The 27874-nt window shown below is 38.9% G+C and overlaps 1 protein-coding gene across 4 annotated transcripts in view; it reads right to left on the bottom strand.

Annotated features, from left to right (window-relative positions):
- Nucleotides 1-262: 262 nt before the first annotated feature.
- UBR2 (ubiquitin protein ligase E3 component n-recognin 2) overlaps nt 263-27874 on the bottom strand; it is a 115906-nt gene continuing 88294 nt past the window's right edge. For all 4 annotated transcript variants that reach the window (XM_067752922.1, XM_067752921.1, XM_067752920.1 and 1 more), the window contains 14 exons: nt 27539-27617; nt 24557-24705; nt 24091-24146; nt 20564-20660; nt 20239-20306; nt 18866-19001; nt 18362-18452; nt 16869-16999; nt 9834-9942; nt 7615-7671; nt 7216-7293; nt 6327-6497; nt 3949-4050; nt 263-2497 (listed from right to left, as the gene is read on the bottom strand). In XM_067752922.1, the coding sequence (XP_067609023.1) occupies nt 2356-2497; nt 3949-4050; nt 6327-6497; nt 7216-7293; nt 7615-7671; nt 9834-9942; nt 16869-16999; nt 18362-18452; nt 18866-19001; nt 20239-20306; nt 20564-20660; nt 24091-24146; nt 24557-24705; nt 27539-27617 (1466 nt within the window). In that variant the 3' untranslated portion in view covers nt 263-2355. The remainder of the gene's footprint in view (nt 2498-3948; nt 4051-6326; nt 6498-7215; nt 7294-7614; nt 7672-9833; nt 9943-16868; nt 17000-18361; nt 18453-18865; nt 19002-20238; nt 20307-20563; nt 20661-24090; nt 24147-24556; nt 24706-27538; nt 27618-27874) is intronic.

Below are 27874 nucleotides of genomic sequence, written 5' to 3' on the forward strand. Positions count from 1 at the left end.
GGTCCACAGTGGTTCAGAAAGGTCACAAGCTGTCACAGTCAGTGAATATGAAACTTAATCAGCTGAAATGATGATCAAGCTTTCTTCAGAAGGTCAAGATCGTTTGGCCAACAGCCATAACTGACACTAATAATATAAGCATCTTAAATTTCAAGCTAATACAGGTGTCCCACTTTATCTATAGCAAGGTGACACGTGGAACACCTCCACTGCATTTAACTGTGTGAAACAAAACAGGAAGAAAATGTAGGCAGATGCAAAGTAATGTCAACACCTAAAGCATTTATTTGGATATCTTTAAACTTTTTACATATGCTACATTCCAAATTTTACAAGTTGTCCACAGATAATAAAGTTATAGCCAATTTTTTAAACAGATATGATTTTCCCTGATATGGAAAGCATGTTATATAAACATTTCTACAATAAACATAATACATGCGGAACAAATCATAAGACTAAGATGATTCGTTAGTTAGGGAAGACAATTAGATTAATGATACACACACCAGAAGATAAAGGGGCACATGTGTTGCTATCTCATGTAAACTCATCTTCTCTCAGACTCCCTGACATTCTCAGAGAATGGAACCCAGGGACACCCTCTGCTAACAACAGGCTTACATGAAATCAGCTCTGAAAGCTGAAGTATTGTTACGATTTGGTGAACTTGTTTATAAATTCAACTACAGGGGGAGAAACCTGGTCTTATCATTCTAAATTTAAGCTTGGTTAACAACTGGAGAAAAGCCAAAAGAAGCTGAACTTAAAAGCTAAAGGAATGAGGATGTGACAAAGGCCAAAACAAACATTAAAATCACGATGCCATCCACAGCCCATACCACCAGATCTTATGAATGGAAGGAAGGCCAGAAAAGGGGGTGAGCGCTGTGTTCTAAAGCAGATTTTCTTCCTCCTGGGTGAGAAGTGCCGTCTCCCAGATGGGTGATTCAGTCCCAGGCAAGAAGGGTCAAGGTCATCCTTTCAGAGGAAGGGGTTCTTCACACACCACCCTGGAGAAGCACTGAGTGTGGCTTCTACATCTCCACTTACTTTAGCTGAAAGTCTGGATTTCCAACCTTCCTCCTGGGTGTACCGTGGAGTGTGCAAGGCTGAGCAGGATGGAACTTTTAGATGCAGAGTTCAAAGAAAACTGAGTGAAAGGGTTATTTTCATTGGCTAAAAAAAATCCAAGAGCCTCTAATTATTCATTTATCCCTTAGCCTCACCTCAGAGAGGCTCTGTATTTATTCTTCCACCAAATCTGCCATCACTCTCCATGTACCCAAGCTCTCAGCACATGTGCATCACACAAGAGTGGTACATGGCATGTCATGGTTATAAACTATTTTACTAAGCGGCTATCATTCTAGGAAGGCACCTCTTAGTCAGAACAATGATGTTTAAAAATAATAAAAAGCCTGGGCACACAGGTGTCCCAGAAATGTACTAAATGAGCCAGCAGGTAAACAGCAATTGATCTATTCCAGGAAATGCTGGAAGGGGTGGGGGTGAAGGAATTTTAAAACACTGAATTCTCATTTTTTTGCTAGTGTTTGATTCTAGATGTATACACTCTTTCAACTTAGTCTTAGAAATAAGAGACTATATCATCTGAAAAATTAGGATACTCTTAAGTTTTCAATAAGCCCTTGAACATGAGTTTATTCCTCAAAGCCAAAAGTCTTGCAAAAAAAAGGGGGGGGGGGGCGGGGGAATCCCACCTTGTATAGCCCTGAAAATCACCCAGCACACAAAGACACCACCTTCTCTCCTTCTTCCCACAGGTTCCTCCAGCATGAGAGTCCCCCAACCCCCTCACAGCCGGTAGAGACAAGGGAATGCCACTTTTGAAATCCACTGTTTTGCTTAGAGGTAGGGTCCCATCAGCTGTGGGGACACTGACCCAGGCCCAACGTTGAGAGTCACTGAGAGGGATCAGGAAGTGTGACCCCAAAAGACCAGAGACTTTGTTTCCTGCTGCTGTTGCATCAGCTTCAGGCCTGGAGTTCCCTGTGTTCAGTAATGTGACACGGCTCAGACTACTGGGAACAGTCAAATGCAGTCAGATGCCCACAAAGGGGTTGAGTCCAGCCCAGGAAGAGAAGCTCCTTCCTGGATTCTAAAATTCAAGAAGTTACGTTTGAAGTACACAGCAAACGATGCAAGAAAATCTGCTGACCGAAGATGATTTTCATCAGTCTCTGGAGCCAGAAACTATAAAAGTAAAACTGGGAAGAAAAGCTTAAATAAAGAATTTATTTCCAAATTCAGTAGAACCTATTTCCTATTCTCTTTCTTGAAAAGCGAACTGGGTTACAAAAATCCAAATTTATGTATTTGGTAGTGAAGTAATTATAAATGTTGCCAGTCAATGCCAACCAGTGTCTGATTTGCTTCCTGTGCATGTCCAATTTCCTCTGTGATACTGTGCTGGTGCCAGAGCTTCTGAATCTTCTTAAATCGCTCTCTGCACAAATGTAAAGGATTTCCCCGTCTAGAAAGAAGACACATGTCACTCAGGATGCATTCGGTTTATTCATCTATTATACTCCAATCTTTCCTGATTTAGGAAAAGTTACAAGTTATTGGTTTTAGATCCTCTGCAGAATTTCTCTTTGGCAGGCGCCTGTGGCTATTAATGTGTTAGCTCTGACGGTTTGCTAGAAGCAGCTGAAGGGGAGTAAGTGCTGAAAAGAAGAGGAAAATGAACACAAGCTACACCTACTCAGACTGGGGTGAGGAATTGGGGGTGGGGTTGAGCAGGAGGGTTTACGCTGAGAGGCTAAAACTATGCATTTATTATCCATTTTGTTGGTAAAACGTATAACAGGGAGGGGCAGGGAAGAGGATGGAAAAATTGCAGGGGTGAAAATGTTCTTCTAAGTACTGTCTTTCAGCTACAAAGTCTAAGCAAAGCAGTCAAATGTGAATAACTTTGGGGTCTAATTTAACCAAAGCACAGGCACTGGTGAGCTCACGCCTGGGGCCTTGGCTCCTGACTCAGAGTGCCAGTCCTCTCACTCTCCGTCCAGAGCTCTTCCTCCTAAGAGCCCACATTTCTCAGAGCAATGGTAAGAACCATCAACAGGTGGCACAAGCCTGTATCCTTGCAGTCAAGTGCCTGAGGAACCCATCTACTTATCTTGCCTTGGTTTCCAGGCCTTCAACTTCTGCTCCCCAAGGCTGGGAAGTTACATCTAGGTTAAGACTTTTACCCCATTTGGGCAAAAAGAAATGGTCTGAAAGTTCTTTAACAGTGCTTGAAGGAACTGCTGTTAGCATTTTGCTTGTGATGTAACAGAAGCTACCAAAGTAGAAGTGATTAAGCCTCAAATACTGTTGTATTGCTCTATATGTTCTAAATCTTTGTTCTCTCAGATTCTTATGTAGTAAGATAAGCACAACTCTTATCAATCAAGATTTGCTCTTTTATATCACTCGAAGAGGACCGGGTCTCCCATACAAAGCTGCACAATTTACAAAGAGCTATCCCTGCAGTGCTCTGATGCTGTGGATGCCACAGGACAATTCAAACAGCTCTCTGGAGTAAGAAATGGAAAAAGGTTGCACTCTGTCCCATTTTTTCCACAAAGCTGCACAAGTTACAAAGAGCTATCCCTGCAGTGCTCTGATGCTGTGGATGCCACAGGACAATTCAAACAGCTCTCTGGAGTAAGAAATGGAAAAAAGTTGCACTCTGTCCCATTTTTTCCCCTTATGTATCTTGATGGCCTTCGTGACACTCTGAGGGCTGGGAATGGGAATGTCAAACCAGCCAGCCAGGGTAGCCTCCTTGGAAGTGTCCACAGACAACAGCCACTTGTGCTAACCCTCCAGGCAGTTAGCAGGCAGGCTTCAGGACCACAAGGTTCATTGTGTTCACCCCATGCTGAAGGCTCTGGTGGCCCAGAGCCAGTCAACCTAGTTCCCCAGGATGGGCCTTACCTGAGCCCCTGGTCAGTCTCCCCATAGTCATCAAGGTAAGGAGGAGAATAAAAACAGCCTTTGGTTTTGCCAGCTAAAAATAGCACTTGACATTCCCGTACTCTGTAGAGAGACCATTTATACATTAGTAACTAAGGTTTGGATTCAGTTCCAAATGGACTGAAGTCTTATAAAAGTAAACAAAACCATTGGGAATATGGGGTTAACAGACACAAACTATTATACATAAAACAGATAAGCAACAAGGATTTACTGTATAGCACAGGGAATTATACCTAATAACTTGTAATAACCTATAATGGAATATAACCTGCAAAAAACAAAACAAAAAAACACTGGATCATTATGATGTACACCTGAAACTAGTGCAATATTATAAATCAACTATATATCAATAAATAAATATAAACAAACAAAACCACTGTTGGAAGAGAAGAAATGGCGTTTATAGCAGAGACACTTGAAAAAGTATCAACACCCCTGCCTAAGTTTAAAAATAACTAAAAGGATTGTATTGTAACCAACATACGGAGGGAGAGGGACATTTAGGATTAGGATTCGACAGCTCATATAATACTGGCATTTAAAAAATTAAGTGTGAGAAAGTTAACTACTTCTAAACATAAGGTAGTTATTTATGTATCAACCACTATTATGAGGAAATTATTCATTTAAAAAATTGTACACAGGGCTTTCCTGGTGGCACAGTGGTTAAGAATCTGCCTGCCAATGCAGGGGACACGGTTCGATCCCTGGTCTAGGAAGGTCCCACGTGCTGTGGAGCAACTAAGGCCATGCACCACAGCTACTGAGCCTGCGCTCTAGAGCCCGCGAGCCACAACTACTGAGCCTGTGCTCCACAACAAGGGAAGCCACTGCAATGCGAAGCCCGTGCACTGCAATGAAGAGTAGCCTCCACTCGCTGCAAATAGAGAAAGCTCACATGCCGCAACTAGAGAAAGACTGTGCAGCAATGAAGACCCAATGCAGCCAAAAATTAAAAAAAAAAAAAGGCACACAAATATTACGAACTAGGTTGACCTGAAACACAAGGCAACACTCTACACGACTAAAAGAATTCTGAAATGTGCCACACAAGGTAAAAGGCTACTTTTACATTTCTCCTAAGGGTTTTTAAAAAAATGTGTCTCCTGATCCCTTTGAGAGGTTTGCTTAACTTTTTCTGGTGTTAACAATTCAGCTCATCTCAATATCTATTGAGAACCTATCATATACAAGAAATTGTCAGGCACTGGGGGGTACTAAGGTGACTAAGATGTGGATATAATCTATGCCCCAGAGGAGCTCAAACTCATGTCACTTCTCGCCTTCAGACCCTGTGATAGCTTCCATCTCACTCAGAGACCTCGCTAGGACACACCAGGCCCATGACTCTCCCCCTTGTGCTCACTACTGCAGTAGCAGCAGCCTCCTTGTTGTTTCTTTTCTTTTTTTATTTTTCTTTCTTTATTTTTTGGCCATGCCATGAGGCTTGTGGGATCTTAGTTCCCCGACCAGGGATTTAACCTGCACCCTCAGCAGTGAAAGCATGGAGTCCTAACCACTGGACTGCCAGGGAATTCCTTTTTTTTTTAAAATAAATTTTATTGAGGGATAATTTTTTTTTAAAAACCTATCCATTTTTACAGGACAATTAGATGAATTTTGTCCTTGCTCTTTCTTGAACACGGCAGGCACACTCTCCAGCAATTCTGTACTTGCTGCTCCCTGCCTAGAATGTTCTCCCCACCTCTTTAGGTCTTTATTCAAGTTACCTTCCCAGGGAACCTTCCCTGGTTCCCTATCTAAAATTCAACTCTCCAGCTGCCATTTCATATTCCCCTCCCTAGTTTATTTTTTCTCTTCTGCATGGATTGCTTTCTAAATTCTTATTTTATTTTCTATCTCCCTCACTAGAAACTGAGCTCCATGAGGGCAGAGATTTTCGTATGCTTTGTTGACTACTGCATTCTCAATATCCATTACACAGTCACTGATAAGTATTTGCTGCACGTTGTCGGATGTACACAACTACATACATCAGCCTGTGATATGTATGAATCCAACCATGAGGATACAACAAAAGAAGAAATTCTGACTGTGCCTGGGTAGAAAACCAAACACAGCTAGAAGTTTCACATTACAATGAGGCACAAAGAAAGAACAGAATTGTCATGGGGATGGAAATGATAATGAAAAAACAGCACAGAGTTAGCATGAGCCAAATATGAGATGTGTGGAGACAAGGCTCCCCATTTTCCTCAAATGAATAAAAGAGTGGCCTCAAATCTTTGCAATGTAGTAGTTTCTTGTTCCACCCCTCAACAGATGTCTACTGTGGCAGGTCCAAAGCTAGAAAGCTCCTTCCAGGGCCTTACCTCAGGAAGATGCCCACCCCAGAACCACAGGAGTAGGTGTGGGCGGTGCAAGCTCCCACGTCCTCCCCTTCCAACTCCGTCTGACAGCAGTAGCTCTGGGAGCACAGCAGAGTTCCACATACAAGGCACAGAGTTGGGGCTCTGCTCTTGTCACCACCTGATTTGGGGCACCTCCATGAAATAAAAAAGCACAAGTCAAGGCTCTAAAAGACTGGCTAAAGAGCTGAGGGTGGTAAAACTGCCCTGGAAAAAAATTCTGCAATATCAAGTAGAGCTGAAGATGCATACAGACTATGGACCAGGCAAATTTATTTCTAGAATAGGTAACATCTCACATACCATGTACTGAAACAATCAACAAGTGGAGAAAAGAGAAATAAAATTATCAATAGGAGGAAAAAAATATGTAAATTAAAAAAAATTACTGCTACTGTCATATAATGAAGTACTACACAACAGTGAAAACTGATGGATTAAAAATTATATGTGTCAAATGTATAAATAAATCTTACAAACAATGCTGAGTGAAAAAAGCTATAGGATAATGTACAATGCTATTCTAAAGCTTAAAATAATAATATATGCAAAATACTAATAACTGCTTAGGAATATAACCATTTGTAGTTAATGTGTTATTTAAAGTGCAAATTGTTTAGATAACATCTAATGAATCAAACTTGTCCCTCATCACCCCCTTTCTCATACCTTATTCTGAAACATGGAATCATGCTTTTTACAAGTTTGGTAGTACAAGTTAGGTGGTACTACTGATGTTATGATTTCCCTACCCAAACAAAAGAAAACAATGACAAAATCCTTCAAGTTCTGTGTAGAGAAGTGAGTGTTTCCAGTGGTAGGAAGTGCTCAATAAGCTAATATAAAAACTTACGAGAAATTAGATGCTTGATTAATGAGGCTGCTGTAATCCTCTGGAAGGTCTATTAATTTGTTAGATTCTCTTGGATAGCTAAAACAAAACAAAACAAAAACCACATAAAAAACCCAGTTAATATGAGGACATATTGTAACAATGACAGGGAAACTCTTAACTTAGTCAAAATAAATAAAGGAAGCCTGAATCTGAGTGACTGGGCACTACCCACAGCAGCAAAAAGCCACAGTAAGAACTTTAAAATGCACGCTTAAATAACGTAGGGCCTCAGGGCTCACATTTTTACTTGAAGAACTCAGGATGAATTATCAGGACAATGGGCTGTCCTGTACACTTACGTCCTGCTTCCTTCCTACTTCTTGCCTCCAACCAAGTCTTTGACAATCTTCAGCTTACCTTATAGCGTCTCTTTCACCTTCCAGGTATCTCTTAACTTCAATGTTATGACACCAACTTTAATGTAAATGGAGAAAAAAAAATTTTTTACTTTTGAAGGGCTAGAACTAAAAAATTTTCTTCTCTAAATCCAGTAAGAGAGAAACAGTTTTCTTGGCTTATTATATTTATCTCTTCATAAGAAGCTTAGAGGAATACCACATACTTTGCTTACCATATTTTAAAATCAGAAGAATATGACCTTTGATTTTCTGAAAGCAACAATGCTTAACATATTAAAATTTGCTATTACCCCCACTAATTGGACACTCTGAAAAACCAGTCTGGGGAATTCCCTGGTGGTCCAATGGTTAGGACTCTGCGCTCTCACTGCCAAGGGCACAGGTTCAATCCCTGGTCACGGGACTAAGATCCCGCAAGCCATGCAGTGTGGCCAAAAAAACCAAACCAAAACCCAAACCAAAACAGTCTGAATCAATGAGAAGCTCTTATAATCTAGAGCTAGAACACTCATATAAAATAAAAAATTTTTAACTGTGGTAAAATACACAGAACATAAAATATTCTATTTTAATAATTATTAAGTGTACAGTTCTTTGGCATTAAGTATATTGACGTTGTTGGGCAATCATCACCACCTCTGTCTCCAGAACTTTTTCAGCTTTCTCAAATGAAATTCTGTGCTTGTTAAACACTAACCCATTCCTCCCCCTACCCCCAGCCCCTGGCAACCACCATTCTATTTTCTGTCTCTATGAATTTCACTATTCTAGGTACCTCATATAAATAGAAACGTAATGTTTGTTCTTTTGTGACTGGCTTATTTCACTTAGGCTGCCTTCAAGTTTCATCCACATTGTAGCATGTGTCAGAATTTCCTACCTTTTTAAGGCTGAATAATACTCCACTGAATGTATATAACACATTTTGTTTATCCATTCATTAGTTTATGGACATTTGGGTTGTTTCCACCTCTTGGCTATTGTGAATAACGCTGCTATGAACATGCGTGTACAAAATTCTATGAGTTCCTCCTTTCAATTCTTTTGCAATACACACCTAGAAGTGAAACTACTGGATCATAGAGTAATTCTGTTTAACTTTTTGAGGAATCACCATACTGTTTTCCAGAGCAGCTGTACCATTTTCTATTCCTACCGACAGTGTACATGGATTCCAGTTTCTTGACATCCTCACCAACATGTATTATTAATGTCTACCTTTTTCATTACAGCAGTTCTAATGGGTATGAAGTGGTATCTCATTGTGATTTTTATTTGCATTTCCTTGATGACTAGTGATGTTTAGTATTTTTTCATGTGCTTTGCTTATTGACCATTTGTATATCTTCTTTGGAGAAGTCCTTTGCTCATTTTATAATGGGTTGCTTGCTTTTTTGTTGCTGAGATGTAGGAAATCTAGATGTATATATTCTGGCTATTACTCCCTTATTAGATATATGATTTGCAAACATTTTCTCCCATTCTGTGGGTAAATCAGCCAAATTTTATTCTTAACTTAGTCACTAACTTGACATGATTAACGGGTCAATTTCTCTAGACTTCAGTTTTCTCAAATATAAACTGAGGATAGGGTGTCCCTGGTGGTGCAGTGGTTGAGAATCCGCCTGACAATGCAGGTGACACAGGTTCGAGCCCTGGTCCGGGAAGATCCCACATGCCATGGAGCAACTAAGCCCGTGTACCACAACTACTAAGCCTGCACTCTAGAGCCCATGAGCCACAACTACTGAAGCCCGCACGCCTAGAGCCTGTGCACTGCAATGAAGAGTAGCCACCGCTCACTGCATCTAGAGACAGCCCGCACGCAGCAATGAAGACCCAAAGCAGCAATTAATCAAGCAATAAAATAAAATAACAAAATAAAGTGAGGATATTAGACTAGATAACCCTTAAGGTTTCTTTCAGTTTCAAAAATCTACAGAACATAGTATTTAACAAGTAAGTTAATATGAGGAAATAAACATTTCCACCACTACTCTCCTTCCAGGCAAATATGCTTATGCTATTCAGTAGGCCTGGCAAAAATCTTACCATAAAGGTAAATCCTTAACTAAGAAGGCCTAATAATTATACTTTGAATCACATGGATTGAATTCTGCCAGGCTATCTGAGAATTTTGTAAAGTATGTGATAAACTGAAGTTTGTTTCCATATATATATATTCCAATATAAAGAAGAAAAGTGTATAATCGTTACCTTTCAATCAGTAACTTCATTATCTCCTTATTTTCTTGAAAAAGGCAAATGAAGTTGTTTGGCAGGGAAAGATAGTTACATAAATGTTCAAAATGGCTTGTTCCAGAAGCTGCAAATAGAGAAGAAAACAGTTTTGCATATAACAAATAAGAGTAGATCCTATAGGAGAGTAAGCAACAGCAGAGCTTAAAACAAAAAAGGCACGAGATGAAATAGTTCAATTTTGCTAGGTACATAACCTGTAGGAAGTAAATAAGATGGCACATGGAAGGGATCCACAGAAAATGACATAACCGAAAGTGGAGTCAGGCGACTCCTTTACCAAACTGGTCACAATTTCTTGATGTTTCAGTTTTACCATCTGCAAAATGGGGTACCTGTGTGATATACTTCATGGGGTTGTGAACATTAAATGACAAAAATAACATGGGTAGCTCTGGAAAAGTATAAGGCAGTACAGAGACGTAAGATGATTTTATCACCGAGAGATGGATTTAAACACTAACTTAATCATCACTGAAAATGATTAGGAAGGGTAAATTATTTTCTCAATGGTGCCTGGACAACTAGCTAAATGGAGATGCTATTCAACAAACTTTTAGAAAGCAGCATAACATGCAGGCACCCCATGACTTGTGCCAGGCACTATGAGGTACAGTAAATTTAAGTCTACCTTTAATTCCTACATTAAAATCAGATTTATGTGTAATTATGGCTATTTTGAACTTCAAGGCCTCATGTTTCAGATTAAAAAATACCTGAGGGGGGCAGACAGGAGAAGCAAGAAGAACTACAATCCTACAGCCTGCAGAACGAAAACCACAATCACAAAGTTAGACAAAATGAAAAGGCAGAGGATTATGTCACAGATGGAGGAACAAGATAAAAACCCCAGAAGAACAACTAAATGAAGTGGAGACAGGCAACCTTCCAGAAAAAGAATTCAGAATAATGATAGTGAAGTGACCCAAGATCTTGGAAAAAGAATGGACGCAAAGATTGAGAAGATGTAAGAAATGTTTAACAAAGACCTAGAAGAACTAAAGAACAAACAAACAGAGATGAACAATACAATAATTAAAATGAAAAATACACTAGAAGGAATCAATAGCAGAATAACTGAGGCAGTAGACCGGATAAGTGACCTGGAAGACAGAATGGTGGAAATCACTACCGCAGAACAGAATAAAGAAAAAAGAATGAAAAGAAATGAAGACAGCCTAAGAGACCTCTGGGACAACATTAAATGCACCAACATTTGCATTATAGGGGTCCCAGAAGGAGAAGAGAAAGGACCCAAGAAAATATTTGAAGAGATAATAGCTGAAAACTTCCCTAACATAGGAAAGAAAACAGTCAACGAAGTCCAGGAAGCGCACAGAGTCCCAGGCAGGATAAACCCAAGGAGGAGCACACCGAGACACACAGTAATCAAATCGACAAAACTTAAAGACAAAGAAAAAAATCAACAAGGGAAATATGACAAATAACATACAAGGGAACTCCCATAAGGTTATCAGCTGATTTCTCAGCAGAAACTCTGCAAGCCAGAGGGAGTGGCACAATATATTTTAAGTGATGTAAGGGAAGAAACTACAACCAAGAATACTTTACCCAGCAAGGATGTCATTCAGATTTGACAAAGAAATCAAAAGCTTTACAGACATGCAAAAGCTAAGAGAATTCAGCTCTACCAGTCCAGCTTTGCAACAAATGCTAAAGGAACTCCTCCTCTAAGTGGGAAAGGGACTAGCAACTTAAAAAATAAAAAACCTTGTACATACATAGACTGCTGTATCAAAACTGCATGGGAGGGCTTCCCTGGTGGTGCAGTGGTTAAGAATCTGCTTGCCAATGCAGAGGACATGGGTTCGAACCCTGATCCAGGAAGATCCCACATGCTGTGGAGCAACTAAGCCTGTATGCCACAACTACTGAGCCTGTGTTCTAGAGCCTGCGAGCCACAACTACTGAGCCCATGTGCCACAACTACCAAAGCCTGCACGCCTAGAGCCCATGCTCTGCAACAAGAGAAGCCACCACAAAGAGAAGCCTGCACACTGCAATGAAGAGTAGCCCCCACTTGCTGCAACTAGAGAAAGACTGCACGCAGCAACGAAGACCCAATGCAGCTGAAAATAAATAAGTAAAACAACAACAACAACAACAAAAAGACTGCATGGGAATAGCAAAACCAAAACCTACGATAGATACACATACAAAAAGAAAAAGCAACCCAAACACAACACTAAAGATGGTCATCAAAACACAAGAGAAGAGAGCAAAAGAAGAAGGGAAGAAAAAAGACCTACAAAAACAAACCCAAAACCATTAAGAAAATGGCAACAGGAATACACATATTGATAATTACCTTACATGTAAATGGATTAAATGCACCAATCAAAAGACACAGACTGGCTGAGTGGATACAAAAACAAGACCCATATACATACTGTCTACAGGAGACCCACCTCAGACCTAGGGACCTATGCAGACTGAAAGTGAGATGGAAGAAGGTATTCCACGCAAATGGAAATCACAAGAAAGCTGGAGTAGCAATATTCATAGCAGACAAAATAAACTTTAAAATAAAGACTGTTATAAGAGACAAAGAAGCACACTACACAATGATCAAGGGATCAATCAAAGAAGAAGATATAACAACTGTAAATATATATGCACCCAACATAGGAGCACCTCAATATATAAGGCAAATACTAACAGCTAAAGGTAGAGATCGACAGTAACACAATAATACTGGGAGACTTTAACACCTCATTGTCATCAATGGACAGAACATCCAGACAGAAAATCAGTAAAGAAGCACAGGCCTTAAATGACACATTAGACCAGATGGACTTAACTGATATTTATAGAGCATTTCATCCAAAAGCAGCAGAATACACTTTCTTCTCAAGTGCACACAGAACATTCTCCAGGATTGACCACAAGCTAGGCCACAAGGCGAGCCTCGGTAAATTTAAGAAAACTGAAATCATATCAAGCATCTTCCGATAACAGTGTTATGAGATTAAAAATAAACTATAAGAAAAAAACTACAAAAAACACACACATGGAGGCTAAACCATATGTTACTGAACCAATGGATCACTGAAGAAATAAAAGGGGAAATCAAAAAATACCTAGAGACAAATGAAAGCACAACAATCCAAAATCTATGGGATGCAGCAAAAGCAGTTGTAAGAGGGAAGTTTATAGCAATACAATCTTATCTCAGGAAATAAGAAAAATCTCACATAAACAACCCAACCTTACACCTAAAGCAACTAGAGAAAGAAGAACAAACAAAACCCAAAGTTAGTAGAAGGAAAGAAGTCATAAATATCAGAGCAGAAATAAATGAAATAGAGACAGAGGAAGTAAGAGCAAAGATCAATGAAACTAAAAGCTGGTTCTCTGAAAAGATAAACAAAACTGATAAACCTTTAGCCAAACTCATCAAGAAAAAAAGGGAGAGGACTCAAATCAATAAAATTCGAAATGAAAAAGGAGAGGTTATAACAGACACCACAGAAATACAAAGGATCATAAGACACTACACGTGGCTATATGCCAATAAAATGGACAACCTGGAAGAAATGGACAAATTCTTAGAAAGGTACAGTCTCCCAAGACTGAACCAGGAAGAAATAGAAAATATGAGCAGACGAATCATAAGCACTGAAATTGAAGCTGTGATTAAAAATCTTCCGACAAACAAAAGTCTAGGACCTGATGACTTCACAGGCGAATTTTATCAAACATTTAGAGAAGAGCTAACACCTATCCTTTTGAAACTGTTCCAAAAAATTGCAGAGGAAGGAAAACTCCCAAACTCATTCTATGAGGCCACCATCACCCTGATACCAAAACCAGACAAAGATACCACACAAAAAAAGAAAATTACACGCTGGAACTTCCCTGGTGGCGCAGTGGTTAAGACTCCGTGCTCCCAACGCAGAGGGCCCGGGTTTGATCCCTGGTCAGGGAACTAGATCCCACGTGCATGTTGCAACTGAGAGTTTGCATGCCACAACTAAAAAGCCCGTATGCTGCAACTAAGGAGCTGATGAGCTGCAACTAAGGAGCCCACCTGCTGCAACTAAGACCTGGCACAACCAAATAAATATTAAAAAAAAAAAAAGAAAGAGGCCAATATCACTGATGAACATAGACACAAAAAGCCTCAACAAAATACTAGCAATCCGAATCCAACAATACATTAAAAGGATCATACACCATAATCAAGTGGGATTTATCCCAGGGATACAAGGATTTTTCAGTATCTGCAAATCAATCAGTGTGATATACTACATCAACAAATTGAAGAATAAAAACCATATGATCATCTCAAAAGATGCAGAAAAAGCTTTTGACAACATTCAGCACCCATTTATGATAAAAGCTCCCCAGAAAGTGGGCACAGAGGAAACATACCTCAACATAATAAAGGCCATATACAACAAACCTATAGCTAACATCATACTCAATGGTGAAAAGCTGAAAGCATTTCCTCTAAGATTAGGAACAAGACAAGGATGTCCACTCTCACCACTTTTATTCAACATAATTTTGGAAGTCCTACCTATGGCAATTAGAGAAGAAAAAGAAATAAAAGGAATCCAAATTGGAAAAGAAGAAGTAAAACCGTAACTGTTTGCAGATGACATGATACTATATACATAGAAAATCCTAAAGATGCTACCAGAAAACTACTAGAGTTCATCAATGAATTTGGTAAAGTTGCAGGTTACAAAATTAATACACAGAAATCTGTTGCATTTCTATAAACTATGAAAGATCAGAAAGAAAATTCAAGAAACAATCCCATTTACCACTGCATCAAAAAGAATGAAATACCTAGGAATAAACCTACCGAAGGAGACAAAAGATCTGTACTCAAAAACTATAAGACACTGATGAAAGAAATCAAAGAAGACACAAACAGATGGAAAGATATACCATGTTAGTGGATTGGAAGAATCAATATTTGTCAAAATGACTATACTACCCAAGGCAATCTACGGATTCAATGGAATCCCTATAAAATTACCAATGGCATTTTTCACAGAATTAGAACAAAAAATCTTAAAATTTGTATGGAGACACAAAAGTCCCCGAATAGCCAAAGCAATCTTGAGAAAGAAAAACGGAGCTGGAGGAATCAGGCTCCCTGACTTCAGACTATACTACCTATAGTCATCAAAACAGTATGGTACTGGCACAAAAATAGATATATAGATCAATGTAACAGGATAGAAAGCCCAGAAATAAACCCACACACCTATGGTCAATTAATCTACGACAAAGGAGGCAAGACTACACAACGGTGGAAAGACCGTCTAGTCTCTTCAACAAATGGTGCTGGAAAAACTGGTCAGCTACATGTAAAAAAATGAAATTAGATGGTTCTTTAACACCATACACAAAAATAAGCTCAAAATGGATTAAAGACCTAAATGTGAGAACAGAAACTATAAAACCCTGAGAGGAAAACATGGGCTGAACACTCTCTGACATAAATTGCAGCAATATCCTTTTCTATCTGTCTTCCATAATAATGGAAATAAAAACAAAAATAAACAAATGGGACCTAATTAAACTCAAAAGCTTTTGCACAGCAAAGGAAACCATAAACAAAACGAAAAGACAACCCGCAGATTGGGAGAAAATATTTGCAAATGATGTGACCGACAAGGGATTAGTCTCCAAAATTTACAAACACCTCATGAAGCTTAATATCATCAAAACGAACAACCCAATCAAAAAATGGGCAGAAGACCTATATAGACATTTCTCCAAAGAAGACAGATGAGAAGATGTTCAACATCGCTAATTATTAGAGAAATGCAAATCAAAAGTACAATGAGATATCACCTCACACCAGTCAAAATGGCTATCATCAAAAAAATCCACAAACAATAAATGCTGGAGAGAGTGTGGAGAAAAGGGAACCCTCCTACACTGTTGGTGAGAATGTAAATTGGTACAGCCACTACGGAGAACAGTATGGAGGCTCCTTAAAAAACTAAAAATAGAGCTACCATTTGATCCTGCAATCCCACTCCTGGGCATATATCCAGAGAAAAACATGGTCCGAAAGGATACACGCACGCCAATGTTCATTGCAGCACTGTTTTAGATAGCCAAGACATGGAAGCAACCTAAATGTCCATCGACAGAGGAATGGATAAAGCGAATGTGGTACATATATACAATGGAATATTGCTCAGCCATTAAAAAGAATGAAATAATGACATTTGTAGCCACATGGATGGACCTAGAGATTGCCATACTGAGCAAAGTCAGTCAGAGAAAGAGAAATATCATATGATATCTCTTATATGTGGAATCTAAAAAGAAATGACACAAAGGAACTTATTTACAAAACAGAAACAGGCTCATAGACTTAGAGAACAAACTTACCATTACCGGGGGGGGGGGAAGGGTGGAGGGAAGGGATAGTCAGGGAGTTTGGGATCGACATGTACGCACTGCCATAATTAAAATGGATAACCAACAAGGACCTACTGTATAGCACAGGGAACCCTGCTCTATGTTATGTGGCAGCCTAGATGGGAGGGGAGTTTGGATACATGTATATGTATGGCTGAGTTGCTTTGTTGTGCACCTGAAACTATCACAACATTGTTAATCGGCTATATTCCAATATAAAGTCAAGAGTTAAAAAAAAAAAAGCAACAAAAAACCACACCTGAATTTGTCACTTTTCACTTTTTAAAATCTGAAGAACCCAGTCTATGAATAATATACAATTGAACAATTTTAACATCTGAAAGCAAAACAAGTACATTTTTGTACATGTACAAAATCAGTACATTTACTGACATCCAAATAAAATCAGATATTTACATAAATATGCACCTAATTATATAATCGGTACATCACCATAGTCAATTAGCTGTGACCTAAATTGTTAATAAGTTTTCATTTTTGCAATGCACTTTAATTCTTAACTTGCTAGAGTGAAAGACTACATACATTTCCTACATTTTGAAAGAAATTAGAAATTACCTTGAATTTCAGGTGGGGAAGGAACTCCATTTAAGTAATGGAAAAACAAAGCAGAACACCTCAGGAAAGGCATGATTCCAGCTCTGACATTCCTCAACAGATGCCAACCAGAGTGCATTTCTTTCAAGGCACTGTGAAAGAGAACAATGATAACTGGGAAATGTAATTAAAAAATGGTCATTCTAGTTATAGCACAGTGTGAAAACAGACAACTACTATTTGGAATTGATAGCACATTGGCTTAAAAGGTATGGGTAGCCCTAACTATTACAGGACATCAGGTATAATTGGTGATATACCCTCTAATGCTGTTATTAAAATTTGTAAAAGTTATACAGCTATATAAAGAGAAAATTTGGAAAATAAAAAAACTATCCACTATTCTATAACCTTATATCAGCAAGTATTACTTTGGAAAACTATTTTCATACTAATGTGTCTTACACAGTTGTACTTGTAACATATAAAATTTAAAATTAACATGATTTTCAGATCATAAACCATGATTTTATTAGAATTTTAAGATTCTGGATAACATAAATCATAACCTACACTAAATTACTTCCCTGTAAGCAAACTCTTAGATTGCTTCAAATTCTTTGCTAATATAAATAATATCAGTGTACATCTTTATGTCTGTAGGTTTTTCTATATGTTGGATTATTTTGCTAGTGTGGATTCTCAGAAATGGGATAACTTAGTCAAAGAACAAACAGTATGGTTCTTGACATATACTGTTGGAAAGCCAAGTGAAGGGACTTATCTGGTGGCACAGTGGTTAAGAATCTGCCTGCCAATGCAGGGGACACGGGTTCAAGCCCTGGTCTGGGAAGATCCCACATGCCGCAGAGCAACTAAGCCCATGTGCCACAGCTACTGAGCCAGCGCTCTAGAGCCTGTGAGCCACAACTACTGAGCTGGCACGCCACAACTTTTGAAGCCCACATGCCCTAGAGCCCGTGCACTGCAACTACTGAGCCCACGTGCTGCAACTACTGAAGCCTATGTGCTGCAACTACTGAGGCCCGTGTGACTAGAACCAGTGCACCACAACAAAAGAAGCCACTGCAATGAGAAGCCCGCGCACCACAAGGAAGACCAGCCCCTGCTCGTTGCAACTAAAGAAAGTCCGCACGCAGCAACCAAGACTCAGCACAGCCAAAAATTAAAAAAAAAAAAAGAAAGCCAAGTGAAACTGTCGTAACCAAATCACAATGACTCCAATAACATGAGGTTCTAAGAATGTCACTCCTGCCGGCCCTGGATATACCTTAAAAATGTGTGGGAAGTGCTGTATATTACTCCTCTCTCAGAGATTTCCAATCATGTTAGTATATTAAAAGTTGAGAAGTCCTGCAGGTCACTCCCCCATCTCTTATTTTAAACATGTCAACAGACAGCAACTTCCCTTATTTAACAAATGAATTCGTTTTTCATACTACCACCTCCTAGTATTTGGGGAACTGCCTATCGTGTAAAGATTACGACCTCACCTTCCTGTATACTGGTGAAGTGTTTTATACAAAGCAAGAACTGCTAATTCTTCTTCCCCAGAAGCATTTTCTTGATCCATGCCATTCTCTTCTGAAAGATAAGGCAATATTAGTACTCTGTATTTGCCTACTAAGTGGATTGATGACCACACCATTTAAGCACTCAAATATATTCATACACTCACATGTAATATGAAAATACTCTCACAAAACACACAGAACTTTAATCCCTCAGGTCGGAACACAGTATTGATCTCCATCCTAACAAGGAGCCTCTTAGGGAGAGGAAGCCAAAGTGCCTCAGGGTGCCAGGCAGCAAGCGGTGAGTAAAATCTGCTAAATATACAGCCTGTGGTACTCAAATATTACTAAACTTATGAAATAAAAAAAATAAGTAAAAACATTCACATCACTAAGGTTTTTAACAGAAGGGAAATTGTTTCAAAAATTTTCACATGAGGATAAACAGGATTTTACTTCAAGAATCTGACAAAAAGGAGTTACCTGTACATGAGGTAAGTAAGATCTGTATGATGTGTGCCATAGTAACCAGATGGAAAATGTGAAGGTCCCCAGTGCCAAGGCTGATCCCTGAAAAATCTTGACACTGCAATGCCGGGAAGGCGAGCACCAAGCCCACCTGGATACCAAATACAGAGGGTCAGACAGAGCACCTTTCCTTTCACAGCTGAACACGTTTCCATTTTCTTAATGTGATGTCTTTGTGAGCTCAGTCCCTCCCCTTAAGAAATCTTTGTTCTTAAAGGGTACACATGTTAGAAATTCCACTAGGATTGACTAAAGAAAATTATTTAGAGCGTTATTATTTCATTTGATGGGCATTATTATTTCATTTATCCACTGATTCCCCTATATATAGTTTATTGTTAATAATAACAAAAATAAAACTTGAACTCTTTCTAGGTAGTGAGCAATGGAAAAAGCATGAGGTTTGGACCCACAAAGATCTAGGTAAGAATCCGAGATCCTCTTATGAACCTTTTAGACAATTCCTTTGAGTCTCAGTTTCCCTGCTGGTAAGCTGGCGATAATATACGTGTTGTTAATACCTCAGTAATAAGGATGTAAGGACTAAATGAAGATGAATGTGAAAGCAGTCAGGTACACAATAAATGCTAGCTCCTCTGTTAACCTCCTGCTGCCTGTATGGTGGTGTCAGTGGTGGTGGTTTTCAGAGGGGTAATGGGAACAATAACAATGGCTGACATTTACTAGGGACACATTGCTCTAAGCTCTTTACATTGATTATCCCATTGAGTTTTGACACAATTATATCAGGTAGGTATTAACCAACTTACAGGCACAGAATATGATGCCCAAAGAGATTAAGGGGGCAGCACTTGGGGCTGCTGTGCATGGCAGTACACTCAGTGTCCTGAGTAAGGGGACCTGGTTGAGGTGGGGCTGAACTTCAGCCACCCACTGCCTGGCCAGTGCTGACCTGGTACCACCTGCACCTGTTCAGAAGACATCACTTTCCCTAAATCACACAAACAGACTGTTGCTAAGTAGTGTTACCAGAGGGCTGTATCTGCCCCAAAGCACCGTATGGGTTGGCAGCAGCCCTTACATTACTAGTGTTTTTTACTTCTCTATAGTGAAAAGCATAGAGAGGTTACATTACTGACCTCAGCCACAAGGCAAAAATAAGAGACCGGATTAGACACCCAGGTCAAGTCTCTCAACTGGATTCCTTAACATTTTCTTTTTGAGGATCTTCAGGAAAGAATTATACTCAGAAATAGTAAGAATAATAGGTGATAATTCCTCTTGTCTGCCTCTGCATTACTCATCAAGTCTAAGATAAAGCTATATAATATGATAAAAATTTCAAACACAAATTACAAGATACCCACCAATAAATGAAACATGTCGATATCTAATATGCATGGAAGGTCTCCGTGGTTGTCACCAGGCACCAATGCTAATGTTTAAAGAAAAATACATGAGCACATATTATATGTCAACGTAAGTATTAAATTATTTTTAAAATGCATATAATCTACTTTAAATTTATTTTTTGCAAGCTATATATGAATTCACGAGCTAGAACTTGTATATAAGACAAACAGTATTACCAAAATATTTCTTTCAAAATGGAGGGAAGTTTCACCACTAAAAACAAAATTACAGAAGATGAGAAATTATCATAACATATATGGTACATGTATTAATACTCACATGCAAAAAGTTTACAAAAGTGTCCTTGTACCACTGAAAGTGATGCCACTGTCCAATGTGCTGCAGCAAATCTTGTTAGTGACCTAAGACAGTCATCCTGAAATAAAGAGACGACAAAATTAACAAAGAAGCCAGCATATGAAGTAGTTCTCCTCTTTCAGGAATGTTAGTTCAAAGCACAGGTAGTTGAAGTAAAGCTGGATGCACAATGAAATCTCTAGATGGTATGGAACTGAATCTATGACATCTTTAATGGCATGTCTCTAACATGGAATGCATGGAATGGAGAACATCTAATTGTATGATGAATAAAACAAGGCTATCTCCTGTTACCATGCTGCTAGTTCTCTATGGAAAAGTTAAGAAGGACACATGTGTCAAGACAGAGAGCAAACAAAAGAGACTCCCAGGAATGTGATGCAGTATTTCTTTATATTTAGTCTATAAATATTCTAAAATGTGGGAAACACTTCAAATACTGGGGAAACTACGTGCAAGAAGATGGTTATACAAATCAGGGTGTCTGTAAACATCAAAAACTGTTATGGAGACTATGTAGGAACAATGAGAAAACTCTTAATGTAAAGTGAAGAACAGAGTAGAAACAAAACTACATGTAAATATCTATTATAATAAAGTATAAACATGCTAATGAAAAAGACGGGTGATTGATTTAAGTTTTTTCTTCCTGCTTAATTCTCTATTTTCTAAATTTTTTGTAATGTTTGGTTCAATAGATATTGAGGACCTACCATACATTAGTCTTCGTTTTGAAGATCTCAAAATGAAAACTCACCCCCCCCACCCCCTGCTCTCAAGGAGCTCACAGCCTTGAGGGTGGGAAGGAAAAGAAAAGGGGGGAGGGGAGAGCTAAAGGAGGCAGTATCACAGATGAGGTATACCTCACTTCATGGCTCAGAAATTTCCCAGGGAAGGCAAAGCTTGAAGAATTTCTTAAAGAGGAGTCATTTGCTTAGGGCACTTGGGCAGAGGCAAAAGTCTGGGACTAGCATTTGGGGATCAGTAATGATTCTGCAATCCTGGCCCATGGATGTGGGGATTGGCAGGAGGTGAGTGACAATGGAGAAGTAACATTTAAGAGATATGATCAGGGTTACTTTTTAGAGAACCTCTCTGATAATATATTAGGAGAGAGTGAGATTCAGGGTAGAGACAGTTACAATAATCTAGGCAAGAAAAGATATAGGGGCTGAACCAAATCAGTAGAAGTAGGAATGGAAGAACTAGGACAAATATGCAGGAGAGAAATTCAACAAACTCTGCTGATCAATTGGATATGAACATCCAGACCAAAAGATGCATCCAAAAGGACTTGCAACTTTCTGGCAGGCCTGGTCACCTCGATGGACAGTGGTGACATTAACTAAGACTCTAAATATAGGAAGAAAAATTAATTTGGATTGTTCAGTTTGAGGTATCTTTAGGAGATCCAGGTGAAAAAATGGCACTGAGATAATAGATCTGGTTTAGAGATAAACAGGTGGGAATCATTTGGATATAACTGGAATCAGAGACATAGATGGGGCTGACCAGGGAAGAGTATCAGATGATTGAGTCATGGGCCAAACTCTGGGGGTTTAAAATAACATTTACAGCACAAAGGAGGGAAAGCAGACTGAGAAGGAGCCGCCAGAAAGGCAGGGAGAAAACCATGAATGTCACAGAAATCAAGAGAGAAAATGAGTTTCACAAAGAAGTAGTTATCAGAATTAAGTAAATAGAATGTCAAATAAGGGCTGAAAAATGCCCACTCACAATGATAATGAGATCATTTGGTGAACTTGGCAAGAGGTGTTTCCGAAAAGTGAGAAAGTGTTGGCGAGGGGTGGTGGTGGTGAAGCCAAACTGCAGGGAGTTGAAAAGTGAAGAAATTGGAGCCAGAGTATACATTATTGTTTAAAGACGTTTCGCTGTGTATAAAATTTCTCTTAGGATGTGAAGTGAAATTAAAAACTGTAGGTGCTATTTATCTGTATTTAAACATTTTTCATTGCATGGTGAAATAAGTGAAATATGCTTTAAAATCGCTTGCTTGGTCATAAAAAGGAATGAAAAAGCTAGGGTGATAGAAGATAATATTGAGGGCAAGAGTAAGAGGAATAATGGAGCACACTTGTGAACAGGGCAAGTGCCAGGAGTGAAAGAGGTAGAAGGGATAACTGATGGAGAGGGGATGGATTCCAAACAATAGATGGAAAGATAAGCTACTTTACCCGGAGGTCCCTTATCCTCTGATATAGGAGGGAAAGGTCAGTGGAGAGGTACGTAAATTTGAAAAGCAGAAGTCAAAAAAATAGAATGAGTTCGTCCCTAATGGCTATATACTTAAAAAAATTAAATTTCTCTTATGAACGTAGAAAAAAAACTTAGATAAAATATTAGTAAATCAAATATAATCATATATAAAAAGGATACTCTACATGACCAAGTTGGGATTATTTCAGGAATGCAAGGTTGCTTTAACGATCAATATAAACAGATTACACAAAATCATATTAGCAGAAAAACAGATGAAGAGCCGACAGTGTGCCAAAGAGGTAGAGTGAAGTACACAAAATCAAGAAAATGTGTAAGAACTGCCTTAAAAGCCAAAGTAAACTCTATTCTATACATGTGATTGCCTTTTCAATATCAGCATACTTATCAACTCTTATTTACTGTAGCAAAAGAATGTCACAGTCAATCCATCATATATCACAGTTAAGAATACAGGGTACTGCTATTCTGCTGATTTACCACAAAGATACAATTCAGGGCAGTTTTAATACCAGGTCTACTCCTAGATATTCCAATTTAATAAGTCAAAGTGACCAGCTATCTGTATTTTTTAAAAACTCCAAAGAGTTAGGGCTCTTACATCAGTGGTTCTCAATCCTGGCCTCGGGGGTGGGGGAAGCTTTTTAAAAAATATTAATGCCTGGGGCCTATCTCCAGAGACTCTGATTTAACTGACCCATAGTAGGGCCTAGGCACTTTTAAAAGCTCCCCAGGTGATTCTACGTGAATAAAATTACATGCACTTTTATGATTATAAGTTTGAATGGTAAGTAGTAGAAGCAGCTGACACTAGCTACATTGTAAAAATTAGCAAGCTTTAATTGTATACTGCTTCACTTTTCTACGCATTAAATGTACTGTTTTGAAATTAATTTGTACTTATTTACATGTTGCTTATAATGGGTAGTCAAATGTGGTAGAGGGTATGTTCTGATCTCTATTTCCAACTACGGCACTAAACATTCAAGAACAAGCACTTTGTTTTTAGTTCCCCATCCCCCCATTTTTTCACATGTTTAACCAAAAGAGATGAAGTCTATTTAAAAGAAAAATAATGAAAAATTAAATAAGAAACATTACGTCTCCAGTGTTGTTACAGAAAGTGGGTTTTACCGCAAAAGGAATGAACCTATGCTTAAATAACCACTTCAGGTTTTTTGGATTAAAAAAAGCAGAACAACCTAATTTCTACTCCACCATTCCATGAATTGAGTAAACTGATAACTTACCAGTCTGCAAGGCAAAGGACTGAACAACGGTTTATCTTCATCATTTAAAATTCTTTCTGAGGATTAAAAATGGTAAAGATGGTAAATTTTATGTTTTGTACATTTTATTACAAGTTTAAAAAAAAAGTAAAAAAAAATTCTTTCTCCCGAAAGCACAATATTGTCAGGTTTTGAAATCTTTAAGTCATTTCACAAGAATTAACTTTGGATAAGAAGTAAAAATGAGGAAATATTCCCTTAACTGACAAGAAGCTATAACCACCATTAAAATGAGTTCTCTGTTGCTGTGGTTAATTTATAAACCGTCAATCTAATATTCTGTCAGCACACTACATTTCCTGCTTCAAAGTCTTTATATTATTTGATATTGTTGCCCACATTAAACATCTCTGTTTAAATACAGGATTCTACACACAACTCATGTCAATGTATGCTTGAGATTTAAAGACACAACTGAATCTCTTACCTATGCTTTGGATGGTGTACGCACAACTACCCCAGCACATTATGGGGACACGGGGATCCTCTTCATTGGGATGAACCTTTAGTCCCACCTTATAAGTAGCAGTTCCAAATGTTGTTAGCATTTCTTTTATGCTTTCAGAATAAGGATTCCTGAAGTGAACATGTACAGGATTAGCTCAAAACAATGTGCTCACATCAATCAAAGGGCTCAGTTTCTTAACAGCTATTTTCTATGTTGGAATTGAACCACTGAAACTACCTAAAGATAGTTGTATGAAAAGGGGGAATGAAAGACATGCAAACGGTCCCTGCCTGAGAGGGGTTATGCTCTACTTGGGTTGGCAGCAGTGACGCACAGGCCTGAAAACAAGCTATTAGGGTGAAGGTCTACACACTGAACTATTGGATCCTGGACCTCTTCCCCATCTCAAGAACATCAGCAATGTGTACCTACTGCCATAGATTTTAGTTTCTCCAGTGAAGAATTCTCAGGAAAAGCCGTTTTTACACATTGACATTTGGGGGTCCCAAGTGAAAGACTGGCCAGGGCCTGATCACCTCGTGAGGCTCATAGGTCAGCAAGCTCCAACCTGCCCACCAGGTATCCAGTGAGCTTCTTAGTGCCTTGTTCTTGAAGTCACCCAAGGACCAATAAACATTTAAGAAAAGAATCAAACATCAAAGACATAAACACCAAAACAAACAAGCAGAAAAAGGAACTCAGGGAAAACGGAGACAGGGTAGAAAACAACCAATTTATAAAAAAATTCGGGGACTTTCCTGGTGGTGCAGGGGTTAAGAATCTGCCTGCCAACGCAGGGGACACAGGTTCGATCCCTGGTCCAGGAAGATCCCACATGCTGTGGAGCAACTAAGCCCGTGTGCCACAAATACTGAGCCTGTGCTCTAGAGCTCACGAGCCACAACTACTAAGCCTGTGTGCCACAACTACTGAAGCCCATGGGCCTAAAGCCTGTGCTCCGGAACAAGAGAAACCACCACAATGAGAGGCCCACACACTGCAACGAAGAATAGCCCCTGCTTGCCGCAACTAGAGAAAGCCCGTGTGCAGCAGTGAAGACCCAATGCAGCCATACACACCTACATAAATAAATAAGGAGATCAGTCCAAGAGGGCCAAGAATGAACTAACAGTAGGACTACCTCAAAGAATGGAAAAACCAAGAGAAAATTATCTAAGGAACAAAATAAAACATTCCCCAAACTGAAGGATATGAATCTTCAAAGAGCCTGTTGAAAACGTGGCGAAATGAATGAAGACTCACATACCAAGGAATATCACAGAGAAATTTCAGAACATTGGGAATTAATGAGACAATCACAACAGTTTCCAGAAGTAATAAAGTTACAACGGAACAGGAATCAGAATGGTGTTAATTTCTCAGTGGGTGCTAGAAGTTAGTAAACACTGCCTTCAAAATCTAGATGTAAAGTTACTTCTAACCTATAATTCTATACCCAAACCATCTATTAAGCATATGGATATAATAAATGTATTTTCAGACATGGAAAATTTAACACCCAGGCACCTTTTCTTAGGAATCTGCTGAGAGATGCAACATGAGGGAGTAAATTAAGAAAGGAAGGAGAGGACTTCCCCAGTGGTTAAGATTCCGCACTCCCAAAGCAGGGGGTGTGGGTTCAATCACTGGTCAGGGAACTAAAATCCTACATGCCACAGGTGCGGCCAAAAAAAAAGAGAGAGAAGTACAAGATCCAGCAAACAAGAGGAGCAGGGCTAGGGGAAGTCTTAGGGTGACAGCTGTGCCCTGTCCTGATTGGCATGGGAGGGCAGAGGCTGTGGGAGGAGGGCTCCAGGAAGGAAGATCATCTGATGAATCTGAGCACTGATAGCTACTGCTAGGCATCTGACAGGTCTACTGCAATGTTTAGGGGAAAAAAAAGTATTATATACAAAGAAAACCAAGTATATGAAAAAAATAAGGTAATTATTAACCACAGGAAAACAAAATGTATAAGAAAGGAAAATTTACCACACAACTTATCAGTAGAAACAATTATAATATAAAAACTGACAAATGATTTAACCAAAAATTGTGAAATAACTCTATAGGTAGACTGGCGAGGAATAGTGAATAGGGTAGAGGTCAAAGTTGAATCCTAAATTACTAGTCAACAGAAAGATACTGTTTAAAAAAATGATAAATCAAGACACAGCTGATTAAGCATTTTAATTAGAAATATGGAAGTACGTAGCAGAAGAAACAAAATGACAGGACTGGGGATAGGGAGGAGGAATGTGAGAGGCACAGGACTGATGTTCTTTCTGTTTAAGCCCTCCAGTAGTATTTTTACTGAGTAATTTAGTATTTGCCAGGCACAGCTTCCAGGTAACGTTAAATGTATTGTCACTTTATCTTTATAACACTTATGAGGTAGATATTATTATCTTCCCTTTACAAATGAGGAAACTGAGTGAGGTACAGAGAGGTCAAGCAATTTGCACAAAGTTGCACAGCTTATAAGCAGTGGTGCTGGAACTGAACAAAAGCAGTCTAGCTCTAGAATCTGGGTTATACCTTGTAACTTACTGGCTATGGGTAAAATTAGGCTGCAAACACTCTGGTTTTGGTCCTGAGTTACTAAGAGGTTGATGGGGCCATAAATAGAAAACAGAAGTCAGAAGGAAGCATGGGCTTTGGTGGGGGAGCTGAGCACCTTAGGTTTAGATGTACTGATGAGGTGTCGTCAAGGAGAGCCAGATCAAGGGGTATAGGAGGGAGTCAGGAACATAGACTAGGAGAGGTCTGTGAGAATTAAACATGCCATGTAGTTCATAGGTTTTTATCAATACACCTGCAGTAAATATTCTTAAGTCTCAGAATTCAAGATCAGTGTCCTGTAACATTTTGCTCCCTAACTTGACAAACGATATTCTTACTAACTGCTGACTTAATTTTTCATTTCAAGTGGGCCAAATTTAAAAGGAATAATATACTCACTTAGGATGAAAATCAGGCCTAAATCCTTCAGGGAGCTGCAATTCATCCACATTTTCTAAATTCTTTGATAAGGCAGTATCTACAGAAACAAGCATTTTATACTATTATTCTTTAGTCCACAATATTTCTATAAATTTCAGTCACAAATTTCATTCTAAATTTAGGTCAAAGAAATTTTAAAAAATGGGAAAAATTCCCATTAATGAAAACCAGTATAATATACATTCAAAGCATGAGAAACACTATTGCTCTGGATGACCTAGGTACCTTCTTCAGTCACCTGTGCTTCTCCTCAAAGTAAAGCCACTGGAATGTAGCTAGGGAAGGTAAGAAAAG

The sequence above is a fragment of the Pseudorca crassidens genome, chromosome 10 (genome assembly GCF_039906515.1).
Source record: "Pseudorca crassidens isolate mPseCra1 chromosome 10, mPseCra1.hap1, whole genome shotgun sequence".
Classification (NCBI taxonomy): Eukaryota; Metazoa; Chordata; class Mammalia; order Artiodactyla; family Delphinidae; genus Pseudorca; species Pseudorca crassidens.